The following is a 20017-nucleotide window of genomic DNA, read 5'->3' as shown; positions in this document are numbered from 1 at the left end:
AGTACTTGCATAGCGCTTTATTAAGTCCCATAACCCCAAAGTGCTTCCCAACGCATTCATTCACACGCTGACGGTGGTAACTTACCACAGCTGCCCTGGGGCAGACTGACAGAAGCAGAGCTGCTATACAATCAGCTCCACCGGACCCAAAGCGGGTCACTGTGCCCAAGGACACAACAACTGAGATGTTTGGAGCAGGGGTCCAAACCAGCAACCCACCAGTTGTAGGGCAGCTGCCTAGCTGCCTAGCTGGATGCCTGCTGATATTTGTCCTGTTTTAAACCCTTTTAGACGGTCTCAAAGTCACATGAATGCAGCCAGAATGCTTGTTCATGCACAGTATTGTACAGTATTAAACTGTATTTGAAACAATGTGACGACGGACCAGAAAGTGGGATTGTACAGAAACATATGCTGTAATTCAGTTTCAAATTAATAAAATAATCTACACAGACTCTAGGAACCTCAGCTTTTGTGCTACTGTGCCCAATTGTAACTAACTTCACTAATTTCTATCAAATCTAGATCCCCCCCTCCCCACGCCCCCATATGAGCTATACTTCAGTCTCTGCTTGACAGTTAAAACAACATTTTAACTAAAAGCAGTGAAGTTTTTGTGCAACACTGTAAACATTTCTGGAGCAGCTATTATTTGCCGTGGTTTAGAGGATGTGATGTGGCCATGCATGCATCCACACAGCCTTCTACAACAAACTTCTTAATGCTTTTTCAGACAAAGTGAAGTGAAAGTATTCATTTTTTTCTATGCACTAAATTTGACCCGCCCATCACTGATCAGAATGGGAAATAAGCTGGTTGGTGCATTACTGCATGATTGTATTGAGTGGGTTTTAATCAACATTTATACAACAAACTCTGCGGTAATTTGGCCAGATTCACAAAACTCAATTAGACACACATGATTAAATTGGCTGGGGACCGGAATCGGAAAGTTTTCAGTCTGTAATAAATGCTTAGTCTGACGCAAGACCTGAGCCTCATATCTGAAGAACAGTACAGACTGACCAGCTCAGGCAAAGATGAAGTAAATTTTTATCTCTCTGTTTGGGTTCTGAGGTCTGACACATTTCACTCACCAGGACCCTTCAGTCTCATCCGCTGATTCCACCTCACTTCTCTGTATCCAATCACGGTCATTTTCTCACACTTTATCTATCGTATAAAACATGTCTGCACTGTATGATCGTCACCTTCTCTTCAGGGTTTCATGTGCAGAAACAGTTAAATGGGCCAAGTGGCATGGGGGGGTTAGTTATTATGCGACCAAACTCTGAGATCCAAGAGTTAGGTAAGAGCATATAGACCCCAGAATATACACACAGAAGGCACTTGTTTTTGCTAACTTTGCTAATTGTTGATACGAAGTTAGTTTAAAAACCATTTTGTCTTTGTTCTGCTATGACAGTACTGCTCTCTCTCTCTCTCACACACACACTAAACGTGATGTGGTCTCTCGCCCCTAACACATAACTATTGACCACTTATGACAGGACGTCTTGAAAAGAAATATTCTTAATTTTGTTCTTATATCTTCTTAGATAGTTCATAAAGTGAAACCAAAATCTAAAACAAAAAATCAGATATTGGCATGTCAAAGCTTTACAAACATTGGAAATCAGAACTTGGCCACAGACTTCTGATTGGTGCGTCTTTAAACACAATCCAATCTGGAAAGGGCACAAGTTCCCTGGTTCAAATCCCACAGACTGCCACTCTGGGACCCTGAGCATGACCCTGAGCCACAGAACGCTCTGCTGCCTAAGGGTTGGGGGAAATGCAGAGGACACATTGTATCAGAATCTATATTGCGATAACAAATAATGAGGATTATTATTATTATTTTATTTTATTTATTTATTTATTTATTTATTTATTTATTTTTTGCAGAAGGTGTTCCACATGGGAGCTTCATTGGTATCTGTCTTCGGTGTAAAGAAACACCAAATAGTTCCTGGCACAACCTCAACCAAAAAAACAACTAATTGTACTAGAGTTAATTAAACTTAGACTAACAGGAATGAGACATCAAGGCAAAGTACAGATACTGAGTTATCCCCTGCTGGTAAGATGTTGATTGCTGACAACTTGAGACAAATTACATGAAGTTATTTATGACATAAATGTGGAAAAATACTGAACTTTCATACAGTTTACAAACCTACGTTTAGATTATTTCACTCACTGGGTCTTGACAGACATAAGCAATGCTACATTTCTTTCTTGACGGGGCACCAAAAACGGCAACATAAACATTTTACTACATCATCTTCTTGTATCATTACCAATAAACACATTAATATTATTACAACGAAACAAACAGCAAAAAGGGGCCAGTAGGCAAACCTCTCTGCATGCGTCCCCAGCTGGATCAAACATGATTTATTCCTGAAAAGGGGGGCACATTATTGCAATCAGAGGGAAAAAACTACATCACTGGCAGATTTTGAAGGTGCGGCACTGTGCTCACAATTTCCTGGCAATGACTCCCCGAGTGGGCTCACACACACGCAGACACAGTGGCAGAGCATCACCAACCAGCATTATGCAACCAACTTCTATAGATGCATTTGCACAAGAGGGCATTTTGGCTCTTATCTGCTCTGCTCTGAGGGAATAAGAAGCAGAGTTAAAAGGGAAAGAGCCGGCTGCAGCAGTTCCACTCACTCTCTCTTTTTCATGTGTGGCTCAGATTTTGACTCCAGGGGTCACTCCAGGGGGGGTTTTCAGGTTGAGATTTGATATTTGGAGGCACAGATGATTTTTTTCCCACAAAGGATAACAGAGCTGGCGCTACACACACTCCATTACTTCGTTTCACCCTCACATGCAGCACTCCTCCACTCTCTCCAGAACCCACACACAGATACAGCAGGTACTCACACAAACCTGGACACCCTCTGTCCTTCAGAGCTGCTCCCAAACTTTACGCTGCCTCATTCTCATCTGACTCTCCTTGTTTATTTAACCCTCTGGTCACAGAGACACAGAGTGCAAAGTGAACGCTTCAGCTGGGGTGGATGTGAGGCAGCTCACTGCAGCACGCCTGCTCACATATAGCATTAGTCACAGTTGCAGAGCAGCGATACTGAGGGAATCTGGCTTTCACCGTACATCCAAGCGCCTTTCACCCACTCACGCTGGAGTGTGAGGGAATGAAAGACCAGCAGGCAGAGGAGAGGTCATCTACATATTTAAGTGGGGCCAAACTTTTATTTACGCTTTGATTTAGGGCAGGATAGGGTCCACTCAGGACAGAATCCCAGAAAGATCTGAAATATTTAGGGCTGAATTCGCGCAAACATCTTTCAGATCATGCTGTTCTTTTTTTTTTTTTGCGGCGTTCGCCAAACAGGAAGTGCACGGAGACATCTAACAAGTGTCACCGCAAACTCGCTGGGAGTGGGTTTTTATAACAGGGTCGGGCACATTTCTGCGTGTGCTCCTCGTCCACGCAGTACAGCGGTTCTCCACTTGCAGGAGTACACCATGACAGCAGCGCGCACGCATCCCCTGTTACGATACTATAATTGCGGCATGCACCACGAACAGACGCTGCGCCGGATCTCTTTGCGCGCCCGTGCGGGCATCTATCTACCAGGTACTCTGGGCTATCTCCGCGCACCTGTCGGCTATGGTGCCTGCTCACATTTCCATATGGCAGTCAGGGAGAAGAGGGGCACAGAGAGAGACAGAGAGGGGATGGAGGGGAACAGGGGAGGAGGACAGAGAAGATAGATGCAGTGGGTGTCAAAAATTAGGGGGGAATCTCCGGCTTACCTTGGAAGGGAACATAGGACATGTTCCAAAAGCATCGGACGTGAGGCTTTGCGTCGTGGCGGTCTCTCGGTACTCAGTAGTATTAACCAAATTACAAAATAAACCCGGATTTAAAAGAAATCTAAAAAGCACGCGATTTTACTGCTGTTTGCGGCTGCAGTCGAAGAAGAAGAGGCCGATATTCCGCTGTGATAAAAACTGGCATCATAATCCACGACCGCTTATAAAGCGCCCGGTGCGAGGTGCATAAGGAATACAGGATGCGGGAATATGTGTGTGTATGTGTGCGTGTGTGTGCGTGCGTGCGTGCGTGCGTGTGTGCGCGTGTATTTATTTGCACGCTGCTGCTGCTGAGGTGTGAGGGTGAAGCACGAGCAGAGAGAGAGAGAGAGAGAGAGAGAGAGAGAGAGAAGGAGGTGGGGATGGTGGTGCACGCGCGTGGGTTTGTGCGCGTTTCTGTGTGTGGACGCGCGCACAGCCCAATATCTATATAACTGATTTCCAACTCGTGCGTTTTACAATTCTGCGCGCGCCCCTCAGAAAAGATTGGCGAACATGATGATATCTGAGTTAGTGTAAATTCACTGCTTCAGATGCGCCTGCGCGCGTGCGTGCGTGCGTGCGTGCGTGCTTGCGTGCGTGCGTGAGGAGGTTATGATATAATTTACTTAGCCCATGATCAACAGTGACGAATCTAGTAGGTAGAATATGATACTGTCATTTACATGGTCTTATTATTAATCTAAAAAGTTCGATAAAAGCTTGAATGAACAAATGAATACTTTATAATTCTAACATGCTAAAAATATACAACAAATATAAATAAAATAATAAAAAGTAGATATAAAAACAATTATTCTAAGTCTATCTGTGGATTATAATTAAGAATTATAGATTTAAAACTATATATATATATATATATATATATATATATATATATATATATATATATATATATATATATATATATATATATATATATTACAAAATTCTAAAAATAACATGAAGTAGGAGCAAATATTACATAAATGCCTAAATAACTGATATTATGGAGGATTAATGAATACTACTTTTACCACTACTACTACTACTACTACTAATAATAATAATAATATTAACAATAATAACTAGAAAAATGTTTTAAAAAGATAAGAATTATGGAGGAATGTCAATTTAATAAAAGAAGTTAGCAAGAAGGTTAAAAATATTTCACAGAAGTTTACCCACATAAAAGTTAATTATATATGTACATATTAAGTAATATGAATATATGAAAAGTCATAATTTTTGTATGTGTTTATCCAATTAGATGACAAATAAAGGCTGTGACAAGTCCAAAATTATATTTTTTTTAAATATATTTCTAAATACCCTGTTAGATTACAGCAGAGCTTCACAATTCCTTGTATTTATAATTGTTAATGCAATACCACTGTGTACAAAAATTTAATCATAAGGACATCTTGCAATATCTGGCAGTTTATTATATTTAAAGTGTCAAGCATTCACACTCTTCATATCCTTAATATATTTGCTAGTTAAACAGACTAACTGCCATTGATTCTCACCTGACTTTTGATTATAGTGATTGACAACAAATAAACTTTTCTCATGTCAAATATTTGCATTTCCACTGCAAGTGTAAACTCCATACAAGTTATATTCCTCCCTGACAGTTCCCTATTTGACATAAGGTGCAGAAATACAGGAAAATACAAAGAAAACTAACAATAAACCTGTTGTTTTTCATAGGAAATTAGAAAGTAATTACAAAGTAAATGGTTAAAAATAAAGGTAACCTAAAAAATAAAATATTCACTAAATTGCATAACTCAAAATTTCAAGATTTAGCACAAATATGTACATATCTGTTTTGCAAAGCATCCAGTAATCTACTACCACTCCCAAGTTTGAAGTTAAAGAAACAAACCTTGGACTTAAAGGTCAACATATGTATAAAACAGTAAAGGTCTAAACAGATATTTAAAAAAAACACTACATCTATGGGAGTGGTAAAAGTGAGGAATGAGCATAATGAGGCATGTTAAAAGTGCCTTTTGTATGACATTAAGGAAACCTGTAGAAAAAAATAGGTGGTAAACAAATATAAAGTGAGGTTTGATCACCATCATTGACTGTGAGACTGGATCCATCCCAAACTGAACTATGTGTTAATTTTTTCTAATCTCCCTTTCATTATATTTGTTATTTTTCTCCTCATTTAAATTAGTTTAATTAAAATGTAAATCCTGAAATTTGGTGACTGCAAGCATTGATGTAACAAGGTCACGCTTCTGCCTACACTCATTGGTCATTTCTTTCGCCATCTTAACATGAAATCTGTTTCATATATATATATATATATATATATATATATATATATATATATATATATATATATATATATATATATATATATATATATATACACATCCATCCATCCATTTTCCAAACCGCTTAATCCCTCATGGGGTCGCGGGGGTTGCTGGTGCCTATCTCCAGCGTTCACTGGGCGAGAGGCGGGGTTCACCTGGACAGGTCGCCAGTCTGTCACAGGGCAACACAGATATATATATATATATATATTTAATTTAATTTTAGCAGACAAGATAGCCACCAATTAACAGCAAACATAAAAGTTGAACTATATGTAAAACTGATTAATCTTTACAGTTTCTAACATTTACAAAGTGTTGCTTTCTTACTGAAGGTGTTCCATGTGAGTATAAAAAGTAATTTATATGACTGGTTTGAGTAGGAGAAAGGTTAAACTTGTTGATCTCTGATTCAAAACACATTATACTTTAGATGCTCAGTGGGCAACAATATTAAATGTACCAAAAGTTACATAACTTGGATACCAGGTTTGGTGTTATAACTACAACAAAGCCAAATCAGCAGGTTACTACTTGGAAAGATGAGAGGTGTGTAATTTTATCACACGTACACTTCAACTATGAAGGACAAAAGGAGAAAGAAATCCAGGAAATCACATTGTAGGCTTTTCAAAGAATTTATTTGTAAATTTTGGTGGAAAATAAGTATTAGGCTAATAACATAAGTTCAACTTAATACTTTGTAGCATAACCTTTGTTGGCAATCAAAGGGGTTGAACGTTTCCTGTAAGTCTTCACCAGGACAAATTGTAGGTGATGTTTTGGCCCAATCTTCCATGCAGATCTCCTTTAGAGCAGTGGTGTTTTGGGGCTGTCGCTGGTGTTGTGCCATTACACACTATTTTAAGTTATTTACTGTTTAATAAATAACTTTCGGTCCCTTAAGTATTGTCTGGTGAATATCAGCCCTAACAGCTGATATTAAGACAATAGTTGAAAGGCTGATTCGAGCACTGGCATTCTTTTAACACCAAACTCTGTACACATATACAATAAGTAAGTGACAACTTCTCTTCAAGTTCAAGAATTTATTAACAGAAATAAAATGAACATCCAGAGAACATCAATATAGAATGCTGTTTATATGAATTAACACTGTTTCAATCAACAAATCCCCTCTACTATGCTAGTGAAGCTTAACTAAACTACTAAGCGAAATTAAGATAAAAAAAGAAGCTAAGCTAAAGAACTATGTACACACAAAAAAAACAAAAGGACAAAATAAAATAGTTGAAGACCATTATCAAAGATACTAGACAAGGCCGCTCACTATCACCTTCATTATTTGCACTTTTCATTGAACCATTAACAACAGCAATCCTTCAAAACATTACTATTGAAGGCATTCATACCAATAATATAATACGCAAAATTTGTTTATATGCAGATAATGTACTACTGTTCCTAAAAAAAAAAATCAGTTAAAGAACTGATCCAAGTCATTAATACATATTTAAAAATTTCAGTCTATACAATACACTTGAACAAATCTACCAGATTAACAATAAATCGAGACACCAATTTTCACACATCACAGACCCCTTACCTACCACCATCTACTGGCCAGATTACATACTTAGGCTTACAATTCTTCCCCAAGTTGCTCCACCCGAATTTTACCCCTCTACTGAAAAACATAAAAGATGATTTACGACGATTGATGACAATACCCCCTTTCAATTCCAGGATGCATTAACACCATTAAGATGATGATATCACCTAAACTTAACTAGTCATTTACTATGATCCATACTAGACCAACAGCAGCCTTTTTCACCACTCTGGGCACAATTATAACATAATTTTACTGCAAAAATAAAATACCTTTACCAATACCAATTAACAACACTACAACAGTCAAATATTCTAGAAGCACCAAATTTCCACCACTACTACTTAGCTAACAAATTACAATACCTAATCAAATGGACACACTGAACCTATCACTGAACATCAAACAATCTGACTGCAAAGACATATTAATAAAAGATTTACCATTCATTAGCAACACAGTTAGACATCTCAGCTGTTTTATAAATCCAGAAATCACAGCAACTCTGACAGCTTGGTGGAAGATCAGTAAAATGAAAAACTATATTTATCATTCCTATCTGGAATCAAATGGAAAGAAAAGGCCATGACACAGCATTACTTCCTAACATTTCAACAGCTTATTGATAAATACAACATTGACAGGAAACAATTTCTTCGATATAATCAATTAAAACAATCCATCAAAACAAAAGTAGACATCAATACCAGCCATCACTATTAGATAGCATCAATAAATCACAAAATTAACAAAAAACAGTCTCAAAATTATATAAACTAATATATTCAACCAACAATCAAATTCTGATTAATAAATTGGAAAAATACCTTAATATCCATACAGATAATAAACTTTGGAACAGTGTCTGACATAATATTTTCACTATGAACAACAAGCCCAATATACAGTTATTACAATATAAAATAATGCATGGAATACACCTCACAGAGCACAGGATGCTCGCCGTGAGACTCACAGAATCAGACATTTGCATCCACTGTACACTTAACACATCAGATGACCACCTCCATGCATTCTGGCTCTGTCCATCAATACAAAACTTATGGAAAGAAATAATCATCAAACTGTCTCAAAAGTCTGGCCACAACATAAAACTATCCCCTTCCATCTGACTAATTGGTAATCTTGAAGAATTGAAAATACGTTCAGAACAAACCCAAAAACTACTGCTTGAAGCCCTAACAGTCGCCAAGAAAACAATACTGCCAGACTGGAAAAAAAGAAAGAAAATCAATACATCACAATGGCTACATCTTCTCAAGCAACAGATATCAATGGAACAACAATCAGCAATAAATAAAACTCACTTATAATATTTCAATAAAATATATTCTATATTTGTAAACAAACTTTCACAGCTGGGGACCCGAGCTTGAGAAATGGAGAGCCGCCCATCCCGCTCAGGAGTATGAAAGGTGGGTGAGAGAGCAGTTTATATATATATATATATATATATATATATATATATATATTTTTTTTTTTTTTTTTTTTTTTTTTTTTTTTTTTTTTTTTTTTTCCTGGTCAAAATTTTAATAAACCGATGCACTCTTGCCTTCATACTTTGGATCTTGTGCTGACATATGGCATTGATTGCGAAGAATTAACAGTATTTCCTCACAACCTTGTTATATGTGACCATTTTCTGTGGTACCTTTGAGTTCAATTTAACTGAGTTATCCACCCCCAAAGGAAGGTTTCACTATAGTAGATCTTTATCAGATAATGTTGTATCAAACTTTAGATACAACATTAATAAGAGTCTTACCCCCTTTTAATTTCCTCAGTATAACAGAAATGCCCAGCAGATAGCAACAATGTAGTTTCTTCCCATTCAGAAATTGATGCCTTTGTTGATGGTGTTACTTCCTTGTTGCGTTTTGCATTAGACAATGTAGCTCGCTTAAAAAAAGAAGGTGATTATTCACAGGAAACTGGATCTCTGGTTTAATTCAGAGCTACATTCTTTAAAGCACAACATTAGGAAATTGGAACTCTACATATCTAGAGGAATCCTACCTAATCTGGAAAAGCAGTCTACTGTTGTATAAAAAGACCCTTCACAGAGTTAGAGCAGGATATTTTTCATCATTAATAGAGGAGAATGAAATAATCCTAGATTTCTCTTTAGTACAATTGCCAAACTTACCCAGAGTCATAGCTCCGTTGATCCTTCCATTCCCTTAGCTCTTAGCAGTAATGACTTTATGGGATTCATAAATAAAATTGATTCCATTAAAAATAAAATAATTTGGCATCCTCCCAAACATGATTACCTTGTCCTCAGTAAGTGAGGCAGCGTTGGAGTAATCTTTAGAACCTGTGTGGTGTTTGAACTAGTTAGAAGCAGTAGAGCTTCCTAAAGTATCTAAAGTTTTAGCTTAATCTAAAACTTCTACTTGTATGTTAGACCAAATCCCAACCAAGTTGTTTAAGGAGGTGTTCCCTTTGATTAATGCCCCTATTTTAGACATGATTAATCTATCCTTAGTAAATTGATATGTACCACAAGCTTTTTAAGTAGCTGTTATTAAGACTTTACTTAAGAAAGAATAGAGAATGGTTCAAAAAAGAGAGAATATCCAGTGAGCGGCGGTTCTGTGGGTGCAAATGCCTCGTTGATGCCAGAGGTCAGAGGAGAATGGCCAGACTGGTTTGAGCTGATAGAAAGGCAACAGTAACTCAAATAACCACTCCTTACAACCAAGGTATGCAGAAGAGCATCTCTGAACATACAACACGTCGAACCTTAAGGCGGATAGGCTACAGCAGCAGAAGACCACACCGGGTGCCACTCCTGTCAGCTAAGAACAGGAAACTGAGGCCACAATTCACACAGGCTCACCAAAATTGGACAATAGAAAATCAGGAAAATGTTGCCTGCTACAACATTCGGATTGTAGGGTCAGAATTTGGCATCAACAACATTAATGCATGGATACATCCTGCCTTGTATCAACGATTCAGGCTGCTGGTGTAATGGTGTGGGGGATATTGTCTTCAGACCCGGCGGCATGGGCGTGCATTGGGGGGCCGTGCTCGCCCGCTGACCCAGCCGTGCCACCCTGGACTGGAAGCTGTCTTTTTTCTTTTTTCTTTTTTTTATACCTTGGAGTGGCCATCGTTCTATTAGTACTAACTTTGATTTGTCAATCATCCAATTAAACCAATCAATTCAATGACTGAAGGCAAAATGCTAGCCAATCACTGCGTGAGAGGGGCGGATCGCTGGGTCAGACGTTCGTAGCCTTCAGCTAGGAGCACAAGGAGCAGAACCAAGCAGAAAAACTGAAGAAATTTGGGTTACTTGAAGGCAGAAGGGAACTCTGCTTTGCTCTGATCCTTGTTCTCCCTAGCTGCTGTGATTACAGAACCTCTGCTAGTATGAATGTTTACGCCAGTCAGTGTTCAGCCTGACACCAGCGCTCATGTTTATCAGCGTGTAGCTTATGTTGAACTTTTGAGTCCAGACACAGTGCTACAGGTTGTCTCACTGTTAGTTTCCAGCATAAAACCTGCCCAACTTAAAAGAATAAATCAAGCCCAAATTTCAACTCTCTCATGTTAAAAGCACAGAACTATTAAACACATCAGAACATGCCATTAGCACACAACTGTGCTGAAGCAAAGAAAAAGAACTTTGCATGTACAGGCTTCGCACAAAATATACAATCAGACAACCAAATAACACACAGGATCACTTTAACAATCATGATATATCAACTTGTAAAAAAAAAACGTATCAATAACTTCCCAACATGAGTTGTTAATCATGAGTTGTTTTGTAGGGTGGGCATTATAAGCTTATTGCTTCTGCCAATACATCCTTTTTTTTAGACAGTTTTCTTAATTTATGTTACAAGGACATACATTGTGATTTATTGTATACTCGTGTGTCTGAAATAAATCAATTCAAAACTAATTCCTCTTACAGGACTCAATCAAACATTCCTCTTTCACACGGCCATGAAATATTTTTAAGTTGATAAGTAGAACTCAACCCCTCTTGGTGTGTTTACATTGACCAATACAATTTCACAGTGACACTTGATTAACCATTATTCTTTTCTTTTTTTATAACTATTGATCAATATTATTCATTTTAACTATTATTCATTGATGATGTCAGATTGGACAGATTTGACTCATTTCAAAAATAGATTGACCAGTAAAATGAGTTCAAGGAGATGGCATTTTATTAAAATGGTTTTAGTTTTCTGCCAGACGTTGACAACTATTTTGATATATTTTGTTAGTAATTCTTTCTAAAAACCAACAAATGTTGTGAAAAGCTTCCCAATTTTTTACAACCTGCCCATAAGCTATTTCTGTTCCAGCTCAATGTGTTCAAAAGAAGCCTAATTGAGTGAAATATTGCCAAATTTGGCAACACTGACAACACTATTGGTTTTTGTTTGTTCGTTTTTTTAGATTTTTGGATTTCTTTTTCAGCACTGTAGAAGTAGTCACAGAGCCACTGTTCCGCCTCAAGCATATAAAATGTTTTTTGAAAAAGTGTGCCCTCCTGAAAAAAATAGAATGCTCCCCTGTAATGTGTTTCAGCAGCCGGGTCTGATTGTCTTGGCCTACTTTGGGCACCTTAGTACCAATTGAGCATCGTGTCAACACCACAGCTCACCTGAGTATTGTTGCTGACCATGTCCGTCCCTTTATGAACACAGTGTACCATCTTCTGATGGCTACTTCCAGCAAGGTAACGTGCCAAGTCATGAAGCACAACTCATCTCACACTGGTTTATTATACATGACAGTAAGTTCACTGTCCTCAAATGGCTTCCACAGTGACCAGATCTCAATCTAACAGAGCACCTTTGGGATGTGGTGGAACGGGAGATTCGCATTTTGGAAATTGCAGCTGACAAATCTGCAGCATCTGTGTGATACTTTCACATCAAGGTGGACCAAACTCTCTGAGGAATGTTTCCATTACCTTGTTGAATGGTCCACCCCAGTACTAACAAGGTGTACCTAATAGAGCGGCTGGCCGGTGAGTGTATATACAGATAGATAGATAGATAGATAGATAGATAGATAGATAGATAGATAGATAGATAGATAGATAGATAGATAGATAGATAGATAGATAGATAGATAGATAGATAGATAGATAGATAGATAGATAGATAGATAGATAGATAGATAGATAAAAAAAGAACCCTAGATGAGGTAACAGTCAGTCTAGCCTTGTTAGAATGTAAAGAGAAAATACTGTTTGTTTAATGTTCAACCTATTACATTTTGAGCGCTGTTATATTGATCTGTAGGAGATGGCTCAGTTTTAATTGAAAACCTTACCATAAACTTCACACTAAAGTCATTAAAGACAAACACGCTACATTAAACTCATTTATCTTGTAAACTTGCTATAATTTCTTTGTTCCAGGTTTGGGTTCTCATAAACATAAAATAAGCTCAAATAAGATCTTAATTTCCATCATTGGAACATCATAATTTCTCAGAGACACGTGAATGCAGCACAAGGAAGTGGCTGTCTGAGGTCCGGATGTTGAAGCGTGGACTCCATCTAGTGGTGAAGCTCAGTCATTGCAGGCACAGTTCACTTTTAAGGAGTTAAATACTGTAAATATGTAAATATGGAATTCCAGCAGATAGGGAGAGTAAGTACTCTGCCACTGATGTGTTTAATCTTCATTAAATATATAATATACCTATGAGATATACCAAAACCGGTATACAAAAATTAGGCCAAGATATTTGCAGACAAATTGAAATCTTCTTAAAATTAAACATTTTAGATACAACTGAAAGTTTTGTTTCTTCTAACAATCTCTCTGTTAGCCTGTTTTAATTTACTTGTAAGTAGGACCCCAAACATGCAGCAACTTTTACTCGAAGACAGGCTTGGGCACTCCTTCAACTTGGCTAAATACGGCAAGTGTTATGAAAAAGAACGAACACCATCTAGTATCAAGATTTCACAACATTTCAGCCCCAAAAAATTGTAAGCCTTTTTAATAATGCATTGTGTTAAACATTTTTGCAAAATGTGTAGAGTAGTTGTCTTGCAATCAGAAGGTTGTGGGTTCAATTCCAGCTTCCCCCTATTATATGTGGATGTGCTCCTGAGCAAGGCACTTAATCTCAAGTTGCCTATCGATCTGTGTATTGATGTATGAATGTGTGCACGTTAGTGAGAGCGATTGGCTAAATGTGGCTATAGTACGAAGCGCTTTGAGTGGTCAGTATTTCTGGAAAAGAACTATATAATTTCAGCCCATTTACCATTTTTATGGGATTTATATATCCTCCGCAATCGGACTACTTCGCTTATTATATCATAGTATTGCATATTTAGTTTATTGTAGGTTTAAAAAAAGTCAGTAAGTGATTTTTGCATTTTTAATATCCTAAAATCCACGGTTTTGAGGGCTCCGTTTCCTTTCAACCTGACAAATTAGGTCAAAATGACAACCTTTGGGTTTGGTTTAGTTACAGAGGTGCAAATAAATCTGCCACACAGTGCAGCTCTGAATGTAAATCCTGGACAAATCATCAATCAAGCCAATTATTATTTGTTCACTCCAAAAAAAAAATGTCGTCATGAAAAATGTATCTTGACAAAAGTTATTATTTTATCATATCTTTAGTTTTTTTTGGCAAAATTCAAGAAAGTTTCACAGCAACCCCTGAGCTTTCAGAGGAGCTACATGTTTCCACATTGAAAAGACAGCAGAAAAACCAGCAACATTTCTGCAGTGATGCATCTCAGAAACGCCAACAGAAATGTTATTTGTCTGAGTTTTCAGGATTTGGCCCATGCATTCGTCTGGAGAGCTGGCACAAACACAGGATGAACATCTGTCTTCTCCTGCTGGCAGCAGCCGTAAATTCTTAGCCACACACAAAGTAGCTAAACCCTCCTTCAGGACAAACTTGGCAGTTCATTATTCCCGTCTGAATAATTTACAAGGCTGTTCACGGTTGGCTTTGATTTTAATTTTCAAGAACAATAGCGGGGATTGTTGGAAGTATACCAAGAAGTTTTCATCAGTGTGATGGTTTTGAGTTTTTAGGCTCACAAGCTCCTTGGGTTCGATGTGACCCGACTTTAAGACCCAGAATTGTGGTACTGTAACTTCACTGGAGGAACACACTCACTGCTTTCAAACACAACTTTTTACAGCGGAGGTGTAGATACAGCATGTTTTTACCATATGAATATATTGGTTTCTTTTTCACTCATTAGTCAAAGAGGAAAAACACTTTCCTTTTCCAAATTCCTATTTATTTATTTCCTATTTAGGTGAGTTTAGGTGAAACTATTAGTTTTATGTCATCAATAGCATGTTTTTCAACCTGTTTCTGAACACTGCTGATCTGGAATAGTGATGCTGTAAAGAAATGATTGATTAGCAGCTCTTCATAAAATGACGGGAGTGGTGACGTACAGCTTTGTCAACAACAACCAGATTCCTCCATTTCAGGCCTGCAAAACATTCTCAATCACAAATATGAAATATGAAAGCCAAACCTAAAGTTTGGTGATCTCTGATCAGATCACTTTAAAAACTAATGCTGAGAGCAGCACAGTCACATCAAAGCATGGTGGTGGCAGAATAATGCTGTGAGGAGGTTTTTTCAGTGGCTCGGACTGGGAAACTTCTCCAAATGGAACTACTGATGTTGCAATATTTAAAGAAATTCTTGACCTGGTTGAGTTTTACAGAGATGTGGGACTAGGTTGGAAGTCAACGTTAAGCAGGACATTAAACACACCACTAAAGCAACACCTTAAAGAGAAACAGTCAAATGTCCTAGAGTGGCCTAGTTAAAGTCCAGACCTTAATCCGGCTGAGAGTCTCTGGAATTACTTAAGGATTTAATACTCGGATGGCCCCCATTAATTCATAAAAATAAATCCAAGGTTAATTTGTGTGCAATTATTCAGAGGGAAACATCCCACTGTGAGAAATATTTGTATTGTATTTATATCACTACTGCAGTAAATCTAAAGGTAATAAATAAATAAAATAAAAGAATTGGATGTTTTGCTGTTCACCTCAGTTCAAAACATTTTTCAGTATGATTCTTTTCAACAGTACAGCACCTTATCTTCTCCTGTGGCTTTCCCCGAGGTTGGAGCATACATAGAGGGATCTCTGTATTGCATAATATTGTAATGCTGCCTATTCCACCTGCAACCCACTGTCATATGCTGTATGCAATGAAGTTTCGTTCTGTATGCACTCTGTACATACAAAATGCCAATAAAGTTGTCTAAGTCTAAGTCTAATCATTCTTTTCTGCACAGTGGCGATAGAGGGGGCTTCAATTAAAGTGTGGGAGAGTTTGTCCAGAATGGACCAATTACGGTCCAACTGTTACTGAGTAAGTAACAATTTTCAGCTCTTTTATTTTTTTCAAACAGAAAGGTTGTATCGGGAGCATATTTATGCCACTCGCCAACGCAGAAATACGTCATGTTTACGTCAGGCGCCCATGAGCACGCAGGTCAGTTTGGTGTTGCGCAGGTCAGTTTGACCACTGAGCTATATTATATAGCTCAGTGAGTTTGACACATTCGGAATACCAGGGGTCCCTTCTTCGTACGTTGCTAACTCAGTTAGCTGGATTTGATTGTTGACGATTTGGCATGATCTTGGATCGTTTGGTTCTTCGAAACTCATCCTGGACTTGTTGTCATAGCAACGTGCGCAAATTTATTTCATGTATGCTTTATAAGCGGAGGAGTGTGTGTGCGACAGTGTAATTGTAGAGATTCTTGGTGGCTGTTATAAACAGACAAACACATCATTTAACAGTGGCTTTTAAAGAGGAAAAAGGTGCTGTTAGAGCCATAAATAGAAACTATTTAAGTTATTTGTATGATGGTTTGCTTTTTATTTATATCATATTCAGTAAAAAGATTTGTGCAGGCCATTTTATTGTGAAGTTTAGTTTTACTTTGAAAGGCTTGCTTCCTGTCGAGCCGTATATTGTATTAGAAAAAAAACTATGGATGGATTATCTAGACACGGAGCAATACAGTTTTACCGTGTAAACTGTGTATGACTTGGAAAAGGAAGAACTTGATTTTTTTAGAGATAATGAATTTTTTGTTAAAATTACCAGTTGGCACGCGTCCTTTACTTCCTAAGGAATGACACCGATATTGGATCTGTTGCCAACAAGTGGTTTTTTTTTTAAAATAAAATATAATAATTAAAGGCAACCATTTTGTAGAATATTCTTGTATTTCACTTTTACTTGTCCCCATGTTCTAGTGGGTCCCGTGGAGGCTCTGATATGAAAATATTAAATTATTAAAAAGCAAAAATTCATTCTGTAGAAAGTGATAGAAACATCTACCACGGACAGTATTTACGCATTAATTTGTCTGCTGCTTTTTGCCAGCCCTCTCTCCTGGCTTTAACAGACTTTGAGGTGTTCCCTGTTGTTTTAATTAATGACTCAAATTCGGCATAACCTTCCATTAAAAGCTCGTGTTCTGCTTGAGAGAAAAACTGTGGGCGTTCTTTGGCCATGCTGAACAGCCAATAGCAGCGCTGCTGATCATTGTTTCTACTATCGATACATTTCCCTTTTTAAACAAACGCATGAACGAGCAGTTTCTCAGATAACTCAATCCAGCCATACTAATCATAAAACTAGTTGCTATGTGTTTCAAAGGTGTAGTTTGTAACGTTAACTGCCAAACCTCCCTAAACCCTCCGGGTTTGTCACGTATTTGAGCCTTTTCCCGCTGCCGTTTTAGTATTTATGTGCATGTATGTGGTGTCGCGGTTGAAGGAAAGAAACAATGTAGGCTATAACATAAAACCGTGCATCTTTAACTTACCAGAATGAAAATGCAGGGAACACACTCTCATTGACATCGGGATACTGTGGAAAGTTATGATCGGTAGTCTTAAAGCCGCGATCCAAGCGAGCCGACGACTCCGTGGTTGCGCCTCCAGGCAGGAAAGCGGTGGAAAGTTAACCCATTTTCTATGTTTTTCCCATGGCGATCATGTGTTGCGCTGTTACAGCCCACAACAGCACAGCAACGGTTTACCATGGTTGAAATCAAGTTAAGGTAAAATTAATCAAATTAAAACACGGCTGAGAGAGGGAGTACAGTACGCGGTAGTCATAGGCAGTAGTCTGAGTAGCGGTGGCGGAGGCATTCAATATGGCAGCCACACAAAGTAATACGTCATGACGCCCAAGCCCTATTGGTCACAGGTGTGGAGGAGCTGGAGAGAAACTGGGGAGAGAGAGCTAGTGGCAACAGGGGGCGAGAGAGAGCAACAGAGAAACAAGAAAACCAGTCTGAATGTAAGATACCGGGAATCAAACTACAAACCAAAACCAAGAACTGTGACAACCGTGACAGTGTACTCAAAGTGAAGTTTTAGCTTTCCTAAACGTGTCGGGGTCACAATAAAGAAAATATAATAAAAGTCCCACTTACAGAAAGAATCACTTTCTTTTGTTTTATTTGTAGGTATTTTCACACAGTCCCAATATTTTCCCCATTTGGGATCAAGGTTACCTATGATGAAGCAGGAAAATAAACATTTCTCAGGTAAATTATAAATTAAAAACTGTAAAATACAAAAGAAACAGAAGGTGTTCTTCTACTACTTTGTATACCTGCAGCAGAGTATATACATAATATAAACCCTTAGAACTGTTTTCCTAATAAGGGTGAAACACTGATTATTTATCTGGAGGTTGACGTAGTAGTGTCCATCATCACTGTAAAACATGATAAATGCAAAGGCATATTCCAAAGTTAACAGTACAAATATCAGAGGAACACTAGCAAAGAGGAACACCAAGTACTGAGGTTAGGATGATGTCGAAACTGAGCTGATGCTGCGAAAGAAAACCTCCATCCGTACCATGTTTCGGGTTTTTTCTTCGTTCTTTACACACCGCCACATATGGAACACAGAAGGGTCCTGTGACAGTCGGCGTCTGCCGTCGTCCCGCTCAGCCTCAGTACAGACCCACGTTGTCCCACTCCACCAGGTACTGCACCTTCCCATCTGGAGTGACGCGTCTCGCCAAGATCCTCACAGCCTCCCCTCCTCCCGCCCAGCTCCTGGCCACCGTCCCGTCGCCCCCTCCCAGACCCGCGCCCATTCCCGCCCCGCTCCCTGCCCCGCCCCCTGCCCCGCCCACGCCGCCCATGCTGCTCTGATAGGGAGGAACGTCGCACAGCAGGACGGGCTCCAGCTGCTTCTGACCCGGCTGGTGCTGGTGGTTGTGCTGGTGGTTGTGTTGGTGGCTGTGGTGGTGCTGGTGGAGGTGATGGAGGTGAGGGTTTCCGCTGGAGTTGAAAGGGTATGGGAGGCATGTTGGCGGTAACCTGCAGGTGTCCTCCATGCTGCGAATGGAGACAGAGGCAAGCATGTGAGCAATACGCAGCTTTTACAACTACAGCAATGTGCAAAAGTCTTAAATCACCCATTCATATTTTTTTTTTTACTTCCAAGAAGTAAGATTCTGTTATAATCTTTTAAATTGGCCTTGATTAATTATGCTGCAGGCTTTCTTCAGACTTTTTTACTACTTTTCAGGCATGACAGCCAGATGTGGGTAGTAACTAGTTACATTTACTCAGTTACATTTACTTGAGTGATTTTTTTGAACAGAAGGTACTTTTAGGAATAATTTTACTGCACTGTATTTTTTACTTTTACTTGAGTCATATTATTAGACTTAGACTTAGACTTCGAGACTTAGACAACTTTATTTGTCATTCGGTATGCACAAAGTGCGTACAGAACGAAATTTAGTTTCGTACAGCTTTTGTAAATCGCAGTAGAAGTTAAATTACAGTTTTAGGTGCGGCAGAGATTTAGAAGTAAACAGTAGATTTTAAATATACAGTATACAAACAGTTGAAATGTAACAAAAAAGAGACATCATTTAAGTACAGATTGGATAGTGCAAGGGCATTTGTGCATGAATGCATTTGTTTGTGCAATTTTAAGACTAGGAGTCCAATAGCATTTTTAATTCTATATGAGCTGCAATGATGCAAAAATGTGCAAAAAATGCAAATGTTGTGCAGAGTTTGTGGGTTGTAATTTGGCAGTTCAACTGCAGTTTAACAGTTTAACAGTCTGATGGCAGCAGGGAAAAAGCTTTTTGCAGAACCTGGTGGATCTGCATTTATTCAAGTATCACCACTTGTACTTGTATAAAACTTCTGGCTACTTCATGTGTAAAAAACAGACTTGTTTTAACCAAAGATGGA

At 38.4% G+C, this 20017-nt stretch overlaps 2 protein-coding genes across 13 annotated transcripts in view; both read right to left on the bottom strand.

Moving 5' to 3' along the window:
• The window catches only part of syngap1b (synaptic Ras GTPase activating protein 1b), a 259686-nt gene extending 255580 nt beyond the window's left edge, over window positions 1-4106 (bottom strand). For 6 of the 12 annotated variants that reach the window (XM_036135451.1, XM_036135454.1, XM_036135457.1 and 3 more), the window contains exon 1: window positions 3799-4104. In XM_036135451.1, coding sequence (XP_035991344.1) covers window positions 3799-3820 — 22 coding nt within the window. In that variant the 5' untranslated portion in view covers window positions 3821-4104. Of the gene's footprint in view, window positions 1-3798 lie in introns of all 12 variants that reach the window. The other 6 variants (XM_036135450.1, XM_021323641.2, XM_021323646.2 and 3 more) reach the window with 2 other exon arrangements.
• Window positions 4107-18227: 14121 nt separating this feature from the next.
• The window catches only part of phf1 (PHD finger protein 1), a 31689-nt gene continuing 29899 nt past the window's right edge, over window positions 18228-20017 (bottom strand). The window contains exon 15 of the mRNA XM_036135449.1: window positions 18228-19141. Within this exon, the coding sequence (XP_035991342.1) occupies window positions 18751-19141 (391 nt within the window). The 3' untranslated portion in view covers window positions 18228-18750. The remainder of the gene's footprint in view (window positions 19142-20017) is intronic.

The sequence above is a fragment of the Fundulus heteroclitus genome, chromosome 3 (assembly GCF_011125445.2).
Source record: "Fundulus heteroclitus isolate FHET01 chromosome 3, MU-UCD_Fhet_4.1, whole genome shotgun sequence".
Taxonomy (NCBI): domain Eukaryota; kingdom Metazoa; phylum Chordata; class Actinopteri; order Cyprinodontiformes; family Fundulidae; genus Fundulus; species Fundulus heteroclitus.
Note: the sequence above shows the minus strand (reverse complement) of the source record. Positions and strands in the feature narration are given on the sequence as shown.